The sequence below is a fragment of the Helicoverpa armigera genome, chromosome 23, assembly GCF_030705265.1.
Source record: "Helicoverpa armigera isolate CAAS_96S chromosome 23, ASM3070526v1, whole genome shotgun sequence".
NCBI classification, from domain to species: Eukaryota; Metazoa; Arthropoda; class Insecta; order Lepidoptera; family Noctuidae; genus Helicoverpa; species Helicoverpa armigera.
In genome coordinates this window covers 1892075-1911481 of record NC_087142.1, presented here as the reverse complement: position 1 = coordinate 1911481, position 19407 = coordinate 1892075, and the positions used below count along the sequence as shown (strand labels likewise).

Below are 19407 nucleotides of genomic sequence, written 5' to 3'. Positions count from 1 at the left end.
GTTTATCGTATTACTTCCGTTTATGTTATTAATATTTTCAAAGAGATCCCCAAATGAGATACTTTCAAAAACCTTTGAAATCCGTAATTCTTCTCATATTTTGTAAATGATATGTGATTTAGCTGTAATGCCTGTAGCACACCGCTGCGAAACAACAACTGCGTAACCGCTGCGTGAGTTTCGCTGTGCAACAGTACTTCACTTATGCCTTTAGCACACTGACGCCGCGAACCGCGATAGCGAAACTGCGGTAAGTCTGTCCCACACTTCGAAACGTATCGCGTTATGTTACATCTCGCTCTATCGCCTATGACTTCCTATAATTGCATCTTAGTTTGTGTGGTATCGTTGTACCTCGCGATACTTGTTTCACACGGACGCCGCTGTACGCCATTTTAGTTTCGCCGCTGGGAGAGAAACGACGCGATTTGTCTTTTTCGACAGAATATCGCGACGATACAAGATGACGGAAGTAGAAACTGAAAGAATTATTAATGAAATTCGAGGTTATCCCGAATTATACCTTATGGGACATCCTGATTACAAGAATTCGTATAAAAAAGAAGTGGCGTGGCGAAAAATCGAGGGAAGTACCGGCTTGGATGGTGAGTTTAATTTAACCTAAAGTGCCCGGTAAACGATCAAACGTGTTTGTCAAATTTTACGTGTTTATCAATTTTTTTGAGAGTGTGCGGCTGTGTTTGAAGTGTTTGTCAAACAATCTACGTTGATCTACGTGTTTGAAGCGTTTAATGAAAATCATTTTGTTCCTTGGTTTGATCGTGTACGCGGTTGTTTGAAGAAAACGTAAAGTTTGACAAACAAGTTTGAACGTTTACCTGGCCCTTAACTGCGGTTTAATACAAATTAATGCAAAGTTACGCGTTCAAGGAAGAAAAAAAAATTAAATAAATGGTTATTAAGATGTAGGGGCAGATAGGATGTTTTCATCCCTACCGACCCCATACAACTTTCGGTAGGGTGGATGAGCATGAAATTAGGTATTTCAGTTCTGTGCCTTCGGCTTGACCTTTCGGAGATTACCTACCTTACCTAGAGTACACACATGCTTGCTACTTGCGTCCATTCATGATAGTGTGAGCTGCGGGCGGGCACAGCGACGACCGCGCGGGGAGAGAGGCGGCGGCAGGCGCGCGATTGTAACTCGAACGCGCTCTCGTCAGTACGCTATCTTTATTCTAGCGTGCGCACGTATTGCTACAGTGTAACCGTTATATTGTGGTGTAACGTTGTTGTAACGTTTGTGTAAGAAAATATATATAACGGTAAGTTATTCATTATTTTGTTTTGTGTGAATTGTGTGTTTTAGGTGCGAGCCAACTGTGAACAAGAATGCTGAGGTCTAAGTGCTTAATTTTGCATCTGCAATTTTATTAGAGCCAATAAAATGTTTGTCGGACATACCATCCACAAACTGCGACCGATATAAGCGATACGTTGGCAAGCCAGCCACTATCGTACCTACGGGTCGCGCTGCGAGTTGCATGTTTTGTTTACATAAACATTGCGGCCCAAAACTTGGGCGGCGCGGCTCAACTTTTGGTCGGCGCGGCTCACCATTTGAGCGGCGCGGCTCACCATTTGAGCGGCGCGGCTCACTATTTGAGCGGCGCGCGGCTCACCATTTAAGCGGTGCGGCTCGATATTTGACCGGCGCGGCTCAAGGTTCGAGCCGCGCGGCCCTTAATCTAGGCGACGCCGCCCAACATTTGGATGGCGCGGCTCGATATTTGAGCGGCGCGCCCCGCGCCTTGAACCGCTCCCCAACTTGTGAGCACTCAGTGAACTTTTTCACTTTGCTTCAGATGACCCAGCTTGGAGGAGTGGTGACTCTGGGTGAACTTTTGGACGAGCATGCCGAAGCGGAGGAAGAGAACGTGATCTTGGAACGGGTGAAAGTTTTGGCTCAAGAGCATCTCCCCGATGGTTGGACGAACTGGGAGGTGACCACGGCAACGAAAGAGGAAGTCTTTGGGGAGAAAGTCGACCCAAATATACTAAACAAACTCGTAGTTGCTTTGCCTACCGTAGGGTTAGTTCGTGCCTTTATACCGGAGGCGGATCACCTGTCCGAAAAAAGGTATAGGGAAATTCGGCACAAGATACTAGACTGGGCATTTACACGTGCCCTTATTATAGGACCTCCTGCCATCTCCAACCGCATCCGCGGATCTGCGGCGCGCACGGAATACGTGAAACAGTCGGTTGCTGCGCTTATGCCTCTTCTCCACACAAGAGCGGAGACAGATAAAATACTCTCAGGCTGTCTTTCGGAGACAGAAGAGACCAGTCGAAAGAGGAGGTCGACGTCTCGGGTCAAAGAGCCCGCGACACGTCGACCTAGGCTTGAGTCTCCGCCGTTCTCTACTGGGACGTCACTTCAGGAAGAAAGGTTTTGTGCATTAGAGCAGAAAATGGAAATGCTCCTGGAGATGGTCACTCAAAGCAGAGGCAGAAACAAAGATTCGGACTCTGATTCTGACAAGGAAAACGATTTTTCCGATGGCGAGGAAGAAGTAAGTTCGGACGCCTCGGACGCCCCATCGTGGAAAGCCCCTACCTGGGGCCCATATCCAAACGAGCAAGACGAGCGAAACGAAAAGGAGCTTGAGTTTCGACCCACGACTAAAGAAGCAGATCCTCTTGTTCCGGAGCCGTCGTCGCAAGCCAAAAAGGAAGGCATTGAATGTCAAAGACTGGGCACTGATAGCTGGAATCGCATCAGATACAAGGACGTAGAGAAGCACTTACACGCCGCTTCGCCATTTAGCCCGCTAAAAGTAAATACAGAACTGGGTACTTTAGCCTCGCGGCTCTCTCCGTGGGTGACGAGGCAAGAAGGAATTCTAGGCACAATCACACACGGATTGTTGCTCCAGCGCAAGGCGCTAGCAGACGGGCTCAATGCCATAATTAAAAAATGCCCAGACATCAGCACGGACTTGAGACGGTTGGTGGAGGCAGAGGACTCTAAGTTCAAATTAGTGTCAGATCAACTGCTACAATATGTTTGCGCTAATAGGGCTGAAACCATTGAGGTTCGTAGAAAACTTTCAGGCCTAAAATGACGTCCTCACCAGCGCCCTCAACAACATACCTCCTTCGCCAACCCACCTGTTTGATGAAAACTATTTAGCGCGTTTATTAAAGACAACGGTGGCACATCGGGAATTTTTGCCTCATCTAATTTAAATAAAAGAAACTATTCATTCGTTTCGGAAGAACTCATTTCGCAAAGCATCTTCGCATGCTTCCAAAAGCAAACAACCGACTGGTCGCGGTCACTCTTCAGCAGCGACCACCACCACGTCTACTCGCAGTGCAAACTACCGCCGAAGCGGAAACTCTAAGGCACCAAATAAGCATCCCGATCGACACGGAAAGGATAAGAAATTACAAAGAGGTCGTAAGTACTGACAATTTTCACGGGGGACAGTTGGAGAAATTTCAAGCTCGGTGGCAGGAGTTAGGAGCTCCAAAGAAGATTTTAAAATTATTACAGGCTATACAATACCCTTTGCAGCAAAACCACCTTCGATTCCATTGCGCGAAAATTTAGGAAGGTTTTCCACAAACCTGTCCCCTGCTATGTCCAAGGAGATAGAGATATTGCTCAAGTCAGGTGTGGTAGAGAATTGCGAGGTTGCGAACGGGTTCCTATCAAGAATATTTCTAATACCCAAGAGAAACGGAAAGCTACGGCAAATCTTCGATTTACGACGCTTGAACCAATTTCTCAAACCCCCGAAATTTCGTCTGATAAATCAAAGTCAAGTTCCAAATTTTATGCAAGAAGGAGATTATCTCGGAAAGCTAGATATCAGCCAAGCCTATTTTCATATCCCAGTGAAAAAGAGTCATCGAAGATTCCTTGCGTTCGCTTACGCGAATCGGGTTTATCAAATGACATCTTTACCTTTCGGCCTGTCCACTGCACTAATAGCCTTTTCCAGTGTCAGCAAGTGGGTAGCAAGTTTTCTGAGAGAAAAGGGTCTTCGCGTTCTAGTCTACTTGGACGACTTCCTATTTGCACACCAAAACCCAAACACGCTGGAGAGGCACATGCGTTATGCAGTAGAAATTTTACAGAGCATGGGTTGGTGTGTCAATCTAGAAAAATCCGTGCTAAGGGCCACACAGGAAATAAAATTTCTGGGAATTATTTGGAATGTATCGACAAACCAAAAGACGCTTCCAAAAGACAAGATCGACCGGATCTCAAGAGATCTCAATCAAGTCTTAGAAACAAAGCAGTGGTCATGGGAATCCGGCACGGCATTGATCGGAAGGCTAGGGTTCGCATCACTTGTGACCCCTCTAGGAAGACTTTACACCAGGCATATGCAAAGAGCGGCAAGAAAACTGTCACAAGACCGGCCCGGGAAGAGGGTGGCAGTGAGTTCACAGGCTATTCAGGAAGCTCGCTGGTGGGCTCAAAATATCAGAAATCCCGGAAGGATCTTTGTACCGGAACCGACGATGTTTGTGAGCACAGATGCCTCCAACGACGGCTGGGGCATTCAGATGAGCGACCACCTCCTTTCAGGTCTGTGGACAGAAGAGCAATTAAAATGGCATATCAACAGAAAGGAACTTTACACAGTCTTAGTAGCTTTGCAGGAGTCCCAAGAGGTAGTTCTAGGTCAATCAATAATGGTTCAGTCAGACAACAGGACAGTGGTGTCGTATTTGCGAAACCAGGGTGGAACCAAGTCTATCGCACTGCTAGAAATGACAAAAGAAATCTTGGTCTTAGCTCAGAGTTTAAATGCAACCATTCACTCGTTTTACCTGCCCGGCCGCTACAATTCAATCGCCGACTGCTTATCCAGAGGAAAAGCCCTACCCGATTGGCACATCAAAAGCGAGATCACACAGAAGATATTTCGAAAATGGGGAGTTCCTCAGATAGATCTCTTCGCCTCAGACCAATCGAAAGTAGTACCGGTCTATGTCTCGATAGATGCAAAGGACACACAAGCTCTCTTCGTGAATGCGTTCAGCCGAACTTGGAACTACGAACTGGCGTGGATTTTCCCCCCTCCACCACTTGTACCTCGGGTACTCCAACATCTGAACAAGTCCTCCGGAACATTTCTGATCGTGGTACCTCGATGGGAGACAGTGTTTTGGAGAAGCGACCTCAAACACAGAGCCCTGGGTGCCCCGTACCTGATACCGAACTTAATAGAGAACCTAATCGACTTATCCACGAACCTTCCTCCGCCGAAGGTAGAAAATCTATATTTGGAGGTCTGGAAGATACGGGGTGGGCGGATTTAGTAGCTGGTTTAGACCAAGCTGACGTTAACCTGATACAGTCAGCATGGCGCGATTCGACTTGGCGTACCTACGAGTCCGCATGGAAGCAATGGGTCTCGTGGTGTAGACAAAATGGGAGAAAACCTAATAGTCCTCGACCTCTTGATGTTGCTGCTTACCTGGGTTCCCTTTCACGAGTACGGAAATTAGCCCCATCAACAATTATGGTTCACAAGTCTGTAATCCTTACTTTTGCCGACCCTACTCAAGAAAAACAACTAGGAAATCATCCTGTAGTGGCTGCAATGCTCAAAGCCATAAAAATTCAAAAATGTATGTCAGCAGTACCAAAGACTCAGATCTGGAACATTCAAGACTTATTTCAGTGGCTAAAATCGAATATACCTGATAAGGAAAGTATTTTTCAAGTATCTCGTCACGTGGCGCTTCTTCTATTGCTAGCTTCAGGTCGACGTATACATGACCTCACCCTCCTTATGATAGACGACCAGCATTGTGAGAGATCAGATTCCTCAATAACGTTTTGGCCAAGATTTGGCTCAAAAACAGATAATGACAGGAACCGTCAATCCGGATGGCATCTAACATGCTCAGGTGACATGGATTTGAGTTTAGTAAAATGGATAAATTGCTTAATAGACGTGACTAACAGTAGAAGGAGGGCACGAGAGGGCTTAAATAATTTGTTTATTACAACGCGAGGGAAGGTTAAAGCAGCTTCCAGAACCGTTATTGCGGGCTGGTTGAAGGCACCCTTTAAGGATATTGGCATAGACTGCAGCCCAGGCTCGGTTCGATCAGCTGTAGCTTCTAATGACTTCCAGAACAACGTACCGCTGGATGATATATTGAAACGAGGGAACTGGAGAGGCTCGACAAATTTTTTCAAACACTACTGTAAATCAGTAGAGCAGCCTCGAGGTAGAAATGTTAATGTTCTTAATAATTCCTTTAATGCAGTGTAAGACTGAACATTTGATCTCATTAAAGATCTCAATCTTTACCTAATGTTTATTTATTAGATATAAGAAAGGGTCAGGACCCTGTTATGTTTAAAATGATAAGGTTTAAGAGTCAGTTTATATTTGCTAAATTGTTAAACTATGATGAAGAATAAAGATTTTATGTTTGATAAAGAAGAATTAGTTATAAAACTGTATTAATAGCATTTTATCGTTAAAAGATACGTTTGCTGTGATCGTACAAGACTTGAACTGATTTTGTACTTACTTGTATAACAGCCATTGATTCTAATTTTAATAAAACAGCTTGATTTTGAAGATGAGAACCTAAGGTTTTATTTCTCACCTTTATCACAGTACGCTTAATAGCACCGGCAGATGATAGACACGTCTCCGAAAGGTCAAGCCGAAGGCACAGAACTGAAATATCACCGTTTTCCACCCCGAAGGGAAGAAAACGATTATTTCAGGTCTTGCCGAGGCTTGACCTGAGCAAGCTCTTGCCGGCTTTCGGAGATAGGTACTGACGAGAGCGCGTTCGAGTTACAATCGCGCGCCTGCCGCCGCCTCTCTCCCCGCGCGGTCGTCGCTGTGCCCGCCCGCAGCTCACACTATCATGAATGGACGCAAGTAGCAAGCATGTGTGTACTCTAGGTAAGGTAGGTAATCTCCGAAAGGTCAAGCCTCGGCAAGACCTGAAATAATCGTTTTCTTCCCTTCGGGGTGGAAAACGGTGAGATTTTGAATTCTGACGGACTCCTCATAAGGACTCCTTACTGGGTCAGAGCCATGGGGTCCGTTTGGAATAATCTTAAAGGATGTTTTAAAAAATGTAGATGTGTACAATGCATTCCATTTAATTACAGAAACTAGCTTTTAAAATAATTCACAAAATTTTGTCTAACATCAAACGCTTCATTATTTGCCCTATGTCTGTTTGGTTGTATGGATACAAATGCTCCCAAAGGATTAGTAGAATTTTGGTTTTCATACACATAGGCACTTTCCATATCTTGTAAATAATTGTGTAGACATGCTGCTGCTTTGACGACTTTTACGGTATTGTTTATATCAGTTTCAAAGGGTCTCAAAAATATACGAAACTTCTGGGCCAATATTCCGAATGCACATTCCACGACAACTCTAGCTCTACTTAATGCACGATTAAATTTTTTTTTTATCAGGATCATTTATTATTGATTCTCTAGTAAACGGTCTCATTAGAAAAGTTTCCAATCTAAAACCTCCATCGCCGATGAACACGTGTGGTGTAGGGTTTTCACAACCTGGTAAAGGTTTAGATGCAGGCAATTCCATTTTCCTTCCTTTTACAAGTTTGTAGAGTGTTGAATTTTCAAAAATTGTACTATCTGAATCCTTGCCATATGATCCAACATCTATATAAATGAACTTATAATGTGCATCAACTAGCGCCAGAAGAACGATAGAAAATTTATTTTTGTAGCAATAAAACATCGATCCACTGTTAGGTGGAGACTAGATAGTTATATGTTCTCCATCAATACTCCCAAGGCAGTTTGGAAAGCCCCATATTGTATAAAATCCTTCTGATATTTGCTCCCATGTCTGTAGAGTTGGTACTGGAATGTATATTGGCTGCAATACTTTCCAAATAGCTTCACAAACTTCAGAAACTATACTTGAAACGGTGCTTATACCCATTCGGTATGAAGATGAAATAGTAGTAAAAGTATCGCCCGTAGCCAAAAATCTGAAAAATGAAATACAGAATGTATTACGCTGTGTGAGATTTGTTAAATCTGCATAATCTACATGTGTCTCCTAATTTTGTTTCAGTGAAATCACTAAAAGCAAAATGGAAAAATCTGCGTGATACTTACAAGAAGTACAAACAGTCTCAACTAACATTTAGTGGGCAAGCTGCAAAGAAATATGCTAATTGGGTGTGGGCTGAACACATGAGTTATGTGGATTCTACAACAAATTTACGATCTACTGAGAGCACTTTAAATACTAGCCCTCCAAAACTGCAAGCAGCGGAAAATAATAAGATTGAAAATTTACTTCAAAATCCAACGGATATAGAAGAACGAGTAGAACCTATAATCGGAAATGAGACACAACAAGAAGCACAGGATGATGGGTCAGTAAGCAATATTTCAGAGACAGGAAGCGATCTATATCGAAGAAGAAGACGCCGAAACTTAGATCCATCCGATAAAATTATTAATTATTTAGAAAAGAGGAAGATTGCAAAATCATCTACTCCAAATACAGGTCAAAATCTAGTTAATGTATTGTGTGACAGGCTTGATATGACATTTTTAGGTTTTGCTGACAGTGTCAAGAAACTTTCTTTGAACAACCAAGCCATTATTAAATTACAAATCATGAAATTAATAACCGAGTATGAATTAAAAGAAATAACAAGTGACAATAGACCAAACTCTAGCAACAGTACCTATGTTTCGACTCCAGAAAGTATTACTCTCGATGATCTTAGCAATCACAGCAATCGTAACGTCCGTCAACCATCCACATCAGGCGTCAACTATCATAATACACTTTCAAACACGCAAAGCCAAACAGAAAATCGTGACCTCAATCAGCCGTCCACATCAGGTGTCAACACCCATAATAATATACGAACACCTAATATCATCATTTTACAATCATCTGAAATCAGTGATCAACACACATCACAAATCATAACTGATGAAAAAAGTACTCAAAAGTACATCATGATTCAACCATCAGACCAAAGAAATGATAATAAGGAAAATAATTACTTGAGTGCTCAAAGTTGTTTTGCTAATTGGAACGAGTAATGAAACATGTGTGCGAATTATCTACTACATACTAATCTAAATTGTATTTTTTTAATAAATAAATAAACTTACCTTAAACATATTGCCAATCTTTCCTTTGAGGATATACTTTCCCTGAAGTTTGTATTTTTCTTCTGGATATATGGCTGAAGTTGGTTGTGCAAGTAATCAAAAGTTTCAGGCGACATTCTAAAATAAGTGAAAAAACGATCACTATGCTGCTGTAGTTCTTTGCATAATTTATTTTCTCCAAGCTTCTTTCTTTTTTGATTAATTTCATGAACCCATATTCTTCGTCTTTTTCTTAATGTCGATACAAGAAGTAATAGTTCTTCTTCTTCAGATTCAGAAAGAAACCAGTCTGACTCAAACGACATGTTGCACTAAAATGAATAGGAAAATGCGATACTGAAATGCGGTGTGAAAACGACCGCTTAAATTTCGCTTGTTTACCGCTTTTTCCTGTTCGCTATCGCGGTTTGCGGCGTCAGTGTGCTAACGCCGTTAAGCGAAACTATAATAGCGAAACAGAGCGAAACCTAAAACTAGAACAGTTGATAAATAAGAATCGAAAGAAAATGTCGTCGTTTTCGGAGTCAGAGGAGGAACTAATCTTACTGTGGTCGACTACTTTAAAAATTCAGTAAATTCCAAATCCATTGTTCCTATTTCGCTCAAGATACACGCGGAACCACACCAAAATGGCGGACAACGGGCGGAGATGTAGACGGCGCCTAAGCAAATGAGCGAAATCATGTTAGAAAGAGACAACATCATAGTCAGTTTTGTACGTATAAGCAGGGAATTTCGCTATTGTTTCGCCGCCCAACAACTCACAACTCACAGCGAAACTGTGGCGGTTTCGCCCTTTGGGTTTCGCAGCGGAGGTGTGCTACAGGCATAAACACTAGTATTTTTATATTACTTTGACCTAATAATAAATTTATTTCCCATTTATATTAGGCAAGGATTATCTTTGCGAATTTAACGTCTCTTGATTTGGACATACATCAATAGATGGCGCGCGTGAGCGCATTATTACTAACATCAAACAAGATCTAACCTAAGTACGCATGTACCAAATTAATACAATACTGGAATGAAGCAATAACTGGATGGAATAATACCAATTTACGTTTTCTAATCCGTTATAAACTAAAGCGATGTTTTTTCAATTGATTTCATTTGTTTACTTTTGACAACCCTTACAGCTTACTTAGCTATGGACTCGCTATTCGGGTCCTGGGCATGAGCACATGCATCTATAGCTACACATAGCGACGACTCGGTATTCGGGTTGCGGGCATAAGGAATGAACTATGGTTCGACTCGAATCCCGGGTGCTGGGCATCGAAAGTGTTAACTGAATACACGAACGGTAGGTATATGTTTATTTGTACCGGGATTAAATTATTCAGTAGACTACAAGTTGGAAATTAAGCTACGGAATAAACAGGAGATCAACTGAAGGTATTTTTTCTGACTAGTGTTAAGTTCTCGATAACTCTGATTGGTCAACAAGATCGGGCCTGGCAATCTTCGACTCGAAGATTGTCAAAATATTGTCATTAGAATAGATTAAAACCTGACCGTGACGGCACAATATTCTTCGGTGACCGTTAACCACACAAATGACCTAAGTCACTATCACAGATATTTCACGTATAATTCCTTGTCCAAAAGTGTATCAAGTTGCGGTCAAATATCAGGAGAACCAAAATGGGCAATTGGTAAGTTTATTAACAATCATTGCGAACTATAAATATTTCCCTACTTAAATATTTATCGTGTTTTACAAGGTTTTTCAAAGTTACATCGGATTGACTCGGTGAACAGCAGACTGGTATGTTTTGCATCGCATGCGCCTCTGAAGATATCGTCACAATGTGATGATATATTTATATTGGTGGTTTAAGTAACCGTCTCGGAATGTTTCTGTGGGAAAAAGTTTTCTAACATGGTGTGGCAGCTTATTACATTGTGGACGAAGCTCTGGGCAAATACATGAAACTGCTTAATGGAACGCCTTCAAAGCTTTGGACATACTTACTAATGAAAGTGCTAAAACTGATTGGGTCTGCCTGTAACATTCTATTGATTTACTTAAGTTTTGCATGGTTTGAGTGAACTTTTATTTTTTAGTATCTCCGACTGCTGCGGTCGAGGAGGAGGAGGAGGAGCGGCGGCGGCGGCTCCGGAGGAGTAAGTACTGACCAGATCATTAATTGACCGAGCATGGAAGTAAGCATGCAACATGCAGCAAGCATGGCTTCTGTCACGGCTCCGGCGCTGCGGGGCTCCGGCGGTACCATGCGAGCTTATCGTCGCAGATGGTTTTCACGCTCACCACCGCAGCTTCGGCTTGCTGCCCGGCAGAGCCGGCCAGCCTCAGCCGCGGCGGCGAGCGCTTCAACTACCTGCGCCTCAGCTCGCAGGCCGCCTCGCCCCTCCGCGCCTACACGGTTTTGAATTGCACTCTAGGGGTAGGGCAGACAAGACTACGTGGAGTCGGTTTTGCAGCGATTCGTTTTCGTCACTAACTTCAATTTTTAATACAATGTTTTGAATCCAAATTAAATTCTACCATAAAAAAAAATGGATGATTCGATCTCAGTGGCGTGCACTTGGAGAGGCCTATGTCCAGCAGTGGACTGCGATAGGCCGATGATGATGATGATAAAAAAAAACGAGCCAATAACAATGAGATCAAGAAAAACGAGGCCGAGTTAGTAAATTAGATGTCAATTGTCCAATAAATAATTTTGTAACTAGACTTATAATTTCCCATTAAAATAGAACATATAATTTGAAACAATTATCATAAAATATGCAGCAAGCAACAGGATTTATTTATTAGAACAAAACAATTGCCACCCTCACACCGCATAAAATATAGCTTTATCATCAAATTGCCCAACTGTCATGCAGCAATATAATAATGCCCGTACAATGTGATAAATAATGAAGTTAAGATAGTTATTAATCACTTGGCCCGATAAAGCTAGACAGTATTCATAATGCTCGGGCATTATAAATAATGCCCGAATTAATCACATGGTCCATAACGTATACACTGCGAATCTTGCGCACGCGTTTTACGCGACGCGTTGCAAGCTTGTATGTACATCGCACTCAAAACAGCGGGGTGTAGGGAGGAGGGGGGCGCCCGTCGCCCCGCAGCGCTGTTGCCGCTCGCTCGCTCACTCAGTCAGTTCGTCTTGCGCCATTGCGAAGGTTGGACTACGCTTCATTGAGTGTCATTACGGGACGAGCGAGCGAGCGAGAATCGGAGCTGTTGGATGGATACGAGTTAAAATGTCTTCAAGTACCAAACGACCACGATACGTGTGTACATTCACAGATACTTTAAAACAAAGATTTCCGATTATGAAAGATGGAAGAGAACCTACCGAAGTGTTTTGTTCAATATGTAATAATCATTTTTCAATTAAGTTCAAGGGAGGTGCTGATATGGAAAAACATATCCTAACGGAAAAACATACTCTTTATAAATAATAAACCGACTCTTTATTTCAACCACAAAGTTCTGGACTGACAGACCAAATAGCCGCCGCTGAAGCCACTTTAGCTTTCCACACAGTGAAACATCACCAGTCATTTAAATCTATGGATTGCACCAGCCAACTGGTAAAGGCTATATTTGAAGATTCCAATAATGCGAAGAGTATTTCTTGTGCACGAACGAAGACTGAGGCCATTGTAACGGGCGCGATACCCAGGTAAAAGTCTCATTACAAAATGTCAACGACTCTATTAGATGTATTACGCGGAATTATAATTCATTTATCAGATGTATTACGCGGAAGAGATGACGTGGGATTTAAAAAGACAATTTATTATATCTAGCGTCTCAGAAGTTCAAACTGCTAGATCCAGACGCCGTGACCCTGATCAATCACCTAAAAGAGTATACACATTAAATTTGAATACGTTGGCTATTTCAGAAACTGTGGTGAGGAACGCGGTAAAAAAATCTAAACAAGGATTTGTTCAAGCAGATAGACGACGAAGACATCCACCGCCTAATAAAACAGCAGATATAGTTAAAGAGACAGTACGAAAACATATTAGCAAGATACCTAAATATGAGAATGATAATAAATATGAGAGCCATTATAGTCGAAACAGAACAGAAAGACATTATCTTGGAAGCCACCTAAACCTAAATATTGATAAATTATATTCTTGTATTTAGAGTTCTGTACTGAAGAGGGTTTACCGAAAGAGAATATGGCAAAGGCGTGGCTATACAGACATATTTTTAATACAGAGTTTAATTTCGGTTTCAATCCTCCTGCTCATGATACTTGTGATGATTGCGATACGTATGTTACCAAATACAAAAATGCCACAGATGAAACTGAAAAAAATAATATTAAAGCTCTACATCATAAACACCTTGAGGAAAGCGGTCTACGATACACTTTGAAAGGATTTGATAAAGTTGCAGCTATGCCACGGTGCCAAAAAAATGCTGACAGTGGACCTCCAAAAATGTTTACCCATACCCTATTTAACTAAAGGGCAGAGTTAGTATTACAGAAAGTTGTGGACTTTTAACTTCACAATTATGGATTCAGTTCCCAAAGAAAGTTGGTGTTTTATGTGGGATGAGACCGTGGCAGGACGAGGCGGTAACGATTGTCACCGATCTATTCCAGCAAAAAATAAATTGATGAAGATCGAAGAACAAATGAATATCTCGTCATTAAAATTGAAGCAGGAAGTAACAACACGTTGGAATTCTACCTACGACATGCTCATGCGATTTCTTAGAGTGAAAGATCCGCTAATAGCCACGCTATACGCTATACGCAATAATGCGGCCAGACTAAGAGGACTGGTCTGTGATTCAAAAAGCGACTGAAGTTTTAAAAATATTTTACAATGTCACTGTAGAAATAAGTGGCGAAGAATATGTGTCTTCTTCATAATATATAGTTTATTGTAAAGTAATAAACAGGACACTTAAATACTCCATCGCAAACGAAAAACTTGAAAGCCTGCTCAATTCGCTTAAATCACAAATGAATTCAAGATTTGACGGGGTGGAACATAATGCAGTTCTTTGTGAGGCCACAATATTAGATCCAAGATTTAAGAAAAGCGGGTTTGGTGATCCTCGCAACTTCGATACAAGAACTACCAGTTCCACAAGCGACGTCTTCACAGCCTGGTGAATCTAGCTCTATTTGGGATGAATTTGACGCCGAAATAGCCAGTCTCGTTCCCAAAATCCGACGGCAGCTGGTATAGTAGAATTCGATAAATATATACAAGAACCGCTCATCAAAAAAGCGGAAAATCCACTGCTTTGGTGGAGCGAGCGTAAAGGTGTGTGTATATCCACGATTATACAAATTTATGTTGTTTCAACTAAACATCATGGCTAAACATCACGGCTACGTCCGTGCCCTGCGAGAGAGTTTTTTCTAAAGCGGGACTAATTTTAAATGAAAGAAGAACTCGCCTTAAGACAAAAAAGTTATCGCAATTAGTATTTATTAGTAGCAATAAAAAAAACAAAAGAAAAGAACAAAAAAATAATAACAATCATTGTATTGTACAGTTGATTTGTAATACGCCAATATTCATTGTCATTAAATCTAAATTCATGAATGAATATTGCCAGTCCTAAGCCTGGAAAGCCTGTTAAAATCTAAATGAAAAATTGAACTAATTATCCCGTAAGGTAAGTATGAAGGAAGATCAACTTTGTTACATAAAGTTTGTGTATGTGTACCTGTGCATAATAGGTACGTACGACGAGACAGAAGTGCATCGTGAATAATTGTGATACATATTCCTATTGGTTTCATGTCGTACGTAACGCATGTCAACAATTCGACATCGCACTGCAATATAATTCGATATCTCATGTATATCTAGTGATATTAGATCCTTACATGCCGCCTGTACATACATCACAGAAGTGACAGAAGTGTTGGTGGGCCGCGGCATTGCGCGACATCTCAGGTGATGTTCTAATCTAAAATAATATTACGCGTTTATTATTTTTGTGTTTTTGGATTTATTTTTCTTGTAACATTAGTAATTTTAGTGTTTTTAGCTTATAGTGTAAATAAAACAAGCCGCAGCACACGGATGCGCAGCGGGAATGATATGGATTATAGTGCATGTCAATCTTCTGGATCTCTGGATGCACTAGAGAGATGCCGCCTGTGCCCCCAAGCTCGTTTCTTCAGAGGTAAGCGAGGCTTGAGCGTGTACATTGGGAAGATCCACAAATCTCAATGTGCAGGCTCTGCCAATGCGACTGCTACAAACCCGACTCCAACCACCGATCCTTTCTGGCAAAAATTATCTAAATTAAAAAACTCAATTCCGATATTAAAGCGAGTTCCCGGTGGAGCCAGGCCTCTGGTTGCTCAACACTTGGCAGGTTGTGTTCGCCTGGCTGCACGGGAGAACTCGCAACGTGCTTGGGAGCAATTGCTCACCTTCCCAAACAAAAAGTCCTTGACAAAACAAATTAAAGACAACTGCCTAACTTTAGGTCATGAAGATTTCGATACCAAATTACCGACCCAAAGACTTTCTAATATACCCCGCCTAGAGGAATCAAAGCTAGGCGAGGGTGACAGTCGGGGGGCTGCTAGAATTCTCTTTAGCATTGATGTGGTGGCTCCGTGTTCTCCAGACACGTTCTCCGCTCTGGAGAGTAAACACCCAGCCCCAGCAGATGGCCTCTCTTTTCCCGACCCTCCTGATTCAGACACACCACAATTTCTGGTCGGCAGCCATAGGCTCCTTCAGGAACACCTGAAGGATCTTACCTGCCCGAGCGCCGGGGAAGCTGGTGAGTTACTCTTGAAGGAGCTTACGGCCCTGACCAACCTTATGCTCTCCGGCAAGGTGGACGAAACCGTCATAGCAATTTTGTATGGAGCAAACCTCTGTGCTTTGCGCAAGATATATGGCGGTATTCGTCCAATTGCCGTGGGGACCACTTATCGTCGTATGGCAGCTAAAATCTGCTGTAAATTTTATAGTGAGGACGTTTCGAACAAATTTCAGCCCCTGCAGCTAGGTTATGGCTCGAAAGGGGGCTGCGAGGCTGCCGTACACGCCCTATCAAAATTATGGGAATGAAGAAGGTTGACATTAAGAACGCCTTCAACTCGGTGAACAGGGACACCTTGCTGGCAGAAGCTAAAAAAGAAATACCCCAAATTTTCAGTTTCTTGCTGGCCGTGCTATAGACATCCAACAAAATTACTTTATCGGGACAACCTATTAGATCCCGCTGTTGGCTGTCAACAAGGTGATCCCCTCGTGCCTGTGATTTTTAGTTTGGCAATTAACCCAATAATTCGGCAACTAAATTCTGAATTCAACGTCTGGTATCTCGATGATGGGGCCCTGGGAGGCAACACAGATAACGTACTTAATGATTTCATTTCCCTAAGAGACAAACTCCATAACATTGGCCTTGACCTAAACATTTCCAAATGCGAACTCTTTATATCTGACACAACCGATAGACAGACGACACTCCAAAATTTTAACGCAGTAGCCGATGGCATAAAAATAATAGACAAAAGTTCTCTTTGCCTCCTGGGGTCACCGAGACATTTTCGGATTTTATTGAGAACAAAACGTGACGTTCCCGGATCAGAATAGGACATCCCCATCTCTCTCCCGTGGGTGTCGTAAGAGGTGACTAAGGGAACCTAAAGTCCAGTGCATAGCACTTTTGGGCCACCCGCACGGTGACGGGTAAATCACCACAACAGCATTCCCAAAGAGGGTTGGTGTCAGGCAGACGGCCGACCATAAAACTTAAGCCGAAACCTATGCAGCATGAGAATAGTAAATGATATGAGCCATAGGGCTAGGGCGTACCCCACAGGCGATGCGCAGGAGCAGCACCTGGCTCCTCCTCCTGTGGGAAATGGACAAGGGTTGTCGCACCATAACGGGCGGGTGCGACGTAAGATGCGAGCTCAAAGTGTGAGAGAATTGAAATTGAGGTATGCCACTTGGAATGTAGGAACGGTGACTGGAAGAGGAAGAGAGCTAGCAGATGTTTTGAAAAGGCGTCGAATAAATGTAGCGTGCCTGCAGGAGACTAAATGGAAGGGTGCAAGGGCTAGAGAGATAGGTGAAGGATATAAGTTTTTATATTGTGGAAGTGACGGCAACAGAAATGGTGTGGGTATAGTTTTGGACAACAGGCTGAAAGAATGTGTCGTAGAAAGAATGATTAGAATGGCGATATGACCAAATTCGATTAAATGGGAAAACTATAATCCCCTTATATGACGTGCCTCATCTGATAAAAGGTATCAGAAATAACCTTTTGACCAAAGATATGATTTATAATATAAATAATGAAGCAAAAATTGTGGAATGGGCATATTTCCAACAGCTTTATGTAGCAGACCAGACACACGGGGAATTAAAAATGTTATTTAAACTAACAGAAGAACATGTAAACCCTGAAAAAATAAATAAAATGAGAGTGAAGTCGGCGACGCAGATCTTCAGTCACAGTGTTGCAGTCACAGTCGCAACAAAGCATTTAACTGCCAGAGGGGATCTTAATATTGAATGTAAAAATTTGATAGATACCACTTTATTATTGGATAAGCTTTACGACAGCTTAAATGTTAATACATTTCACATTCCGGATGGACAAAAATATAAGGGACCCATTAAAAACATTCGCAGCACTATCAACTATGGGTAGAAGCCAAGAAAATATTAAAAACAATTAAATTTAAAGTAACAAAAAAGTGTGGCAACAAAATAAGATTGACGGAAACAGCTGTCCCATCTGTTAATAACTTGATTAAAACTATAGAAGGCATAGAAGTAATTTGGAAAATATTACACTTAAAGTATGGTTTTGATACATTTTTGACAAGACATTTGAACCAGGACCCAGTCGAGAACTTCTTTGGAAATATCAGAGGGTTATGGGGCGAGGAATGTTGCCCCTAACATAATAGGATTTGAAAAGGCATTTAAAGCACTTCTCTTAAACAATTATAACTCTCCCCACACAAACCGCGCAAATTGCGAAGAAGATTTAAATGAATGCCTACAATCTTTAGATTTTTTTGTAACAGAGCAGCCGGAAACGACTTTTGATATTTCCAAAGACAACGAAATATTATGTAACAAAGAAATTTTGGTGGAGCGTAGTGAACCTGATGCCGGTCAGAAAAATTATGTGTGGCTGGGTTTTGGCAAAGTGCCTGAAAAATATTGTAAAATTTTGTCGAAAATTTAGACAACACTGACATAAAAATAAAAGCATATGCCAATAAAAATGGCTGTGCGATCTGGTAGCGCCATCTATATTTTTACTAACGGACTACGCCCACGCATCCAAATAAATAGTACTGCGTTTGAATAAAATCAAACGAGCGATGCTACCCCTTCTCTTGCTCCCCGCTCCTGTTCTGTTCCGCACGCCTGGCGAGTAAGAGTGACACGCGCTCGCGCGCCGTGACTCCATTGCTACACCGCTGGAAGTAAACGCATCCCCGTAAGGAAGTATTCGTGCTTCTCCCGTGTCGCATCCTCGCCCCTACTGTAGGATAGCGAACTATTGTGATAATCCGCCCGCGGGTGTGAACGTGACAATTGTGTTATGTGATCGGAAGACCACCGCCAGCCGCTAACTTGTGAAGCCCAACGCTGGAGAGCCAGGTACGCGTGCATTTCCTTGATTGCCTAGACATCGCTCGTTCTTCTTCATCTTAGCTAAACATGCTTGTACCTACTATATTATTATTGAACACCTTTGTATACCATGTTTAATGCAAATAAACGATTTATTTATTTATTTCTCTTCTTGGCGATAACCAGCCATCCTCCAACAAAATACAATCAACTAAAATTTACTATTTGCGTTTATTTCCAAACCACTATCCAAGTAAACAATTAGAAAATTGCTTATCTGCACTTCAAAATATCACAGTAGCATTTATAAAAAAGGTCTACGAAAAATAAATATCAAGAAAATCGTAACAGAAATAGCCGATTTATTAGTTGATTTTCAATTCGACTGTGAAAGTCATAAAGATAAATTAAAACAATATTTTTGTAATACCACTATTCATTTGTTAATATTCAGTTGGTGCAGATCCGTCCATCGAATTTTGGCCGGAAAAATCACATATAGCGGCGAGGATAAAATTAAAATGAACGCATAAATGTATATTATAATAAGCATAAACATTGTAAAAACAAAAAGTAATACATCATAATTATTTGTTTTCCTTCAACTTTTTACTGTATTAACGATGACATTTTCTTTTAGAGTAGGTGCTGCAGTT

The 19407-nt window shown here is 41.8% G+C and overlaps 2 protein-coding genes and 2 long non-coding RNA genes across 4 annotated transcripts; 3 read left to right on the top strand and 1 right to left on the bottom strand.

The window, feature by feature from the left end:
• Positions 1–188: 188 nt before the first annotated feature.
• Positions 189–9152, top strand: LOC110383509 (uncharacterized). The gene is made up of 2 exons (XM_049841525.2): positions 189–605; positions 8085–9152. The coding sequence occupies exons 1-2, from the start codon at positions 464–466 to the stop codon at positions 9074–9076; spliced, it is 1134 nt and encodes a 377-aa protein (XP_049697482.2). The 5' UTR covers positions 189–463; the 3' UTR covers positions 9077–9152.
• Positions 1136–3095, top strand: LOC126054753 (uncharacterized). Its single transcript, XM_064040826.1, has 2 exons — positions 1136–1286; positions 1827–3095. Exon 2 carries the CDS (start codon positions 1827–1829, stop codon positions 3087–3089), a length of 1263 nt encoding a protein of 420 aa, XP_063896896.1. The 5' UTR covers positions 1136–1286; the 3' UTR covers positions 3090–3095.
• Positions 7108–9290, bottom strand: LOC110383508 (uncharacterized). Its single transcript, XR_010277631.1, has 2 exons — positions 9149–9290; positions 7108–7998 (listed from the first exon to the last, which is right to left on the bottom strand). It is a non-coding gene; the product is annotated as an uncharacterized LOC110383508 (long non-coding RNA).
• Positions 9291–10810: 1520 nt separating this feature from the next.
• LOC135118521 (uncharacterized) lies at positions 10811–11672 on the top strand. Its single transcript, XR_010277636.1, has 2 exons — positions 10811–10919; positions 11219–11672. It is a non-coding gene; the product is annotated as an uncharacterized LOC135118521 (long non-coding RNA).
• The last annotated feature ends 7735 nt before the right edge of the window (positions 11673–19407 follow it).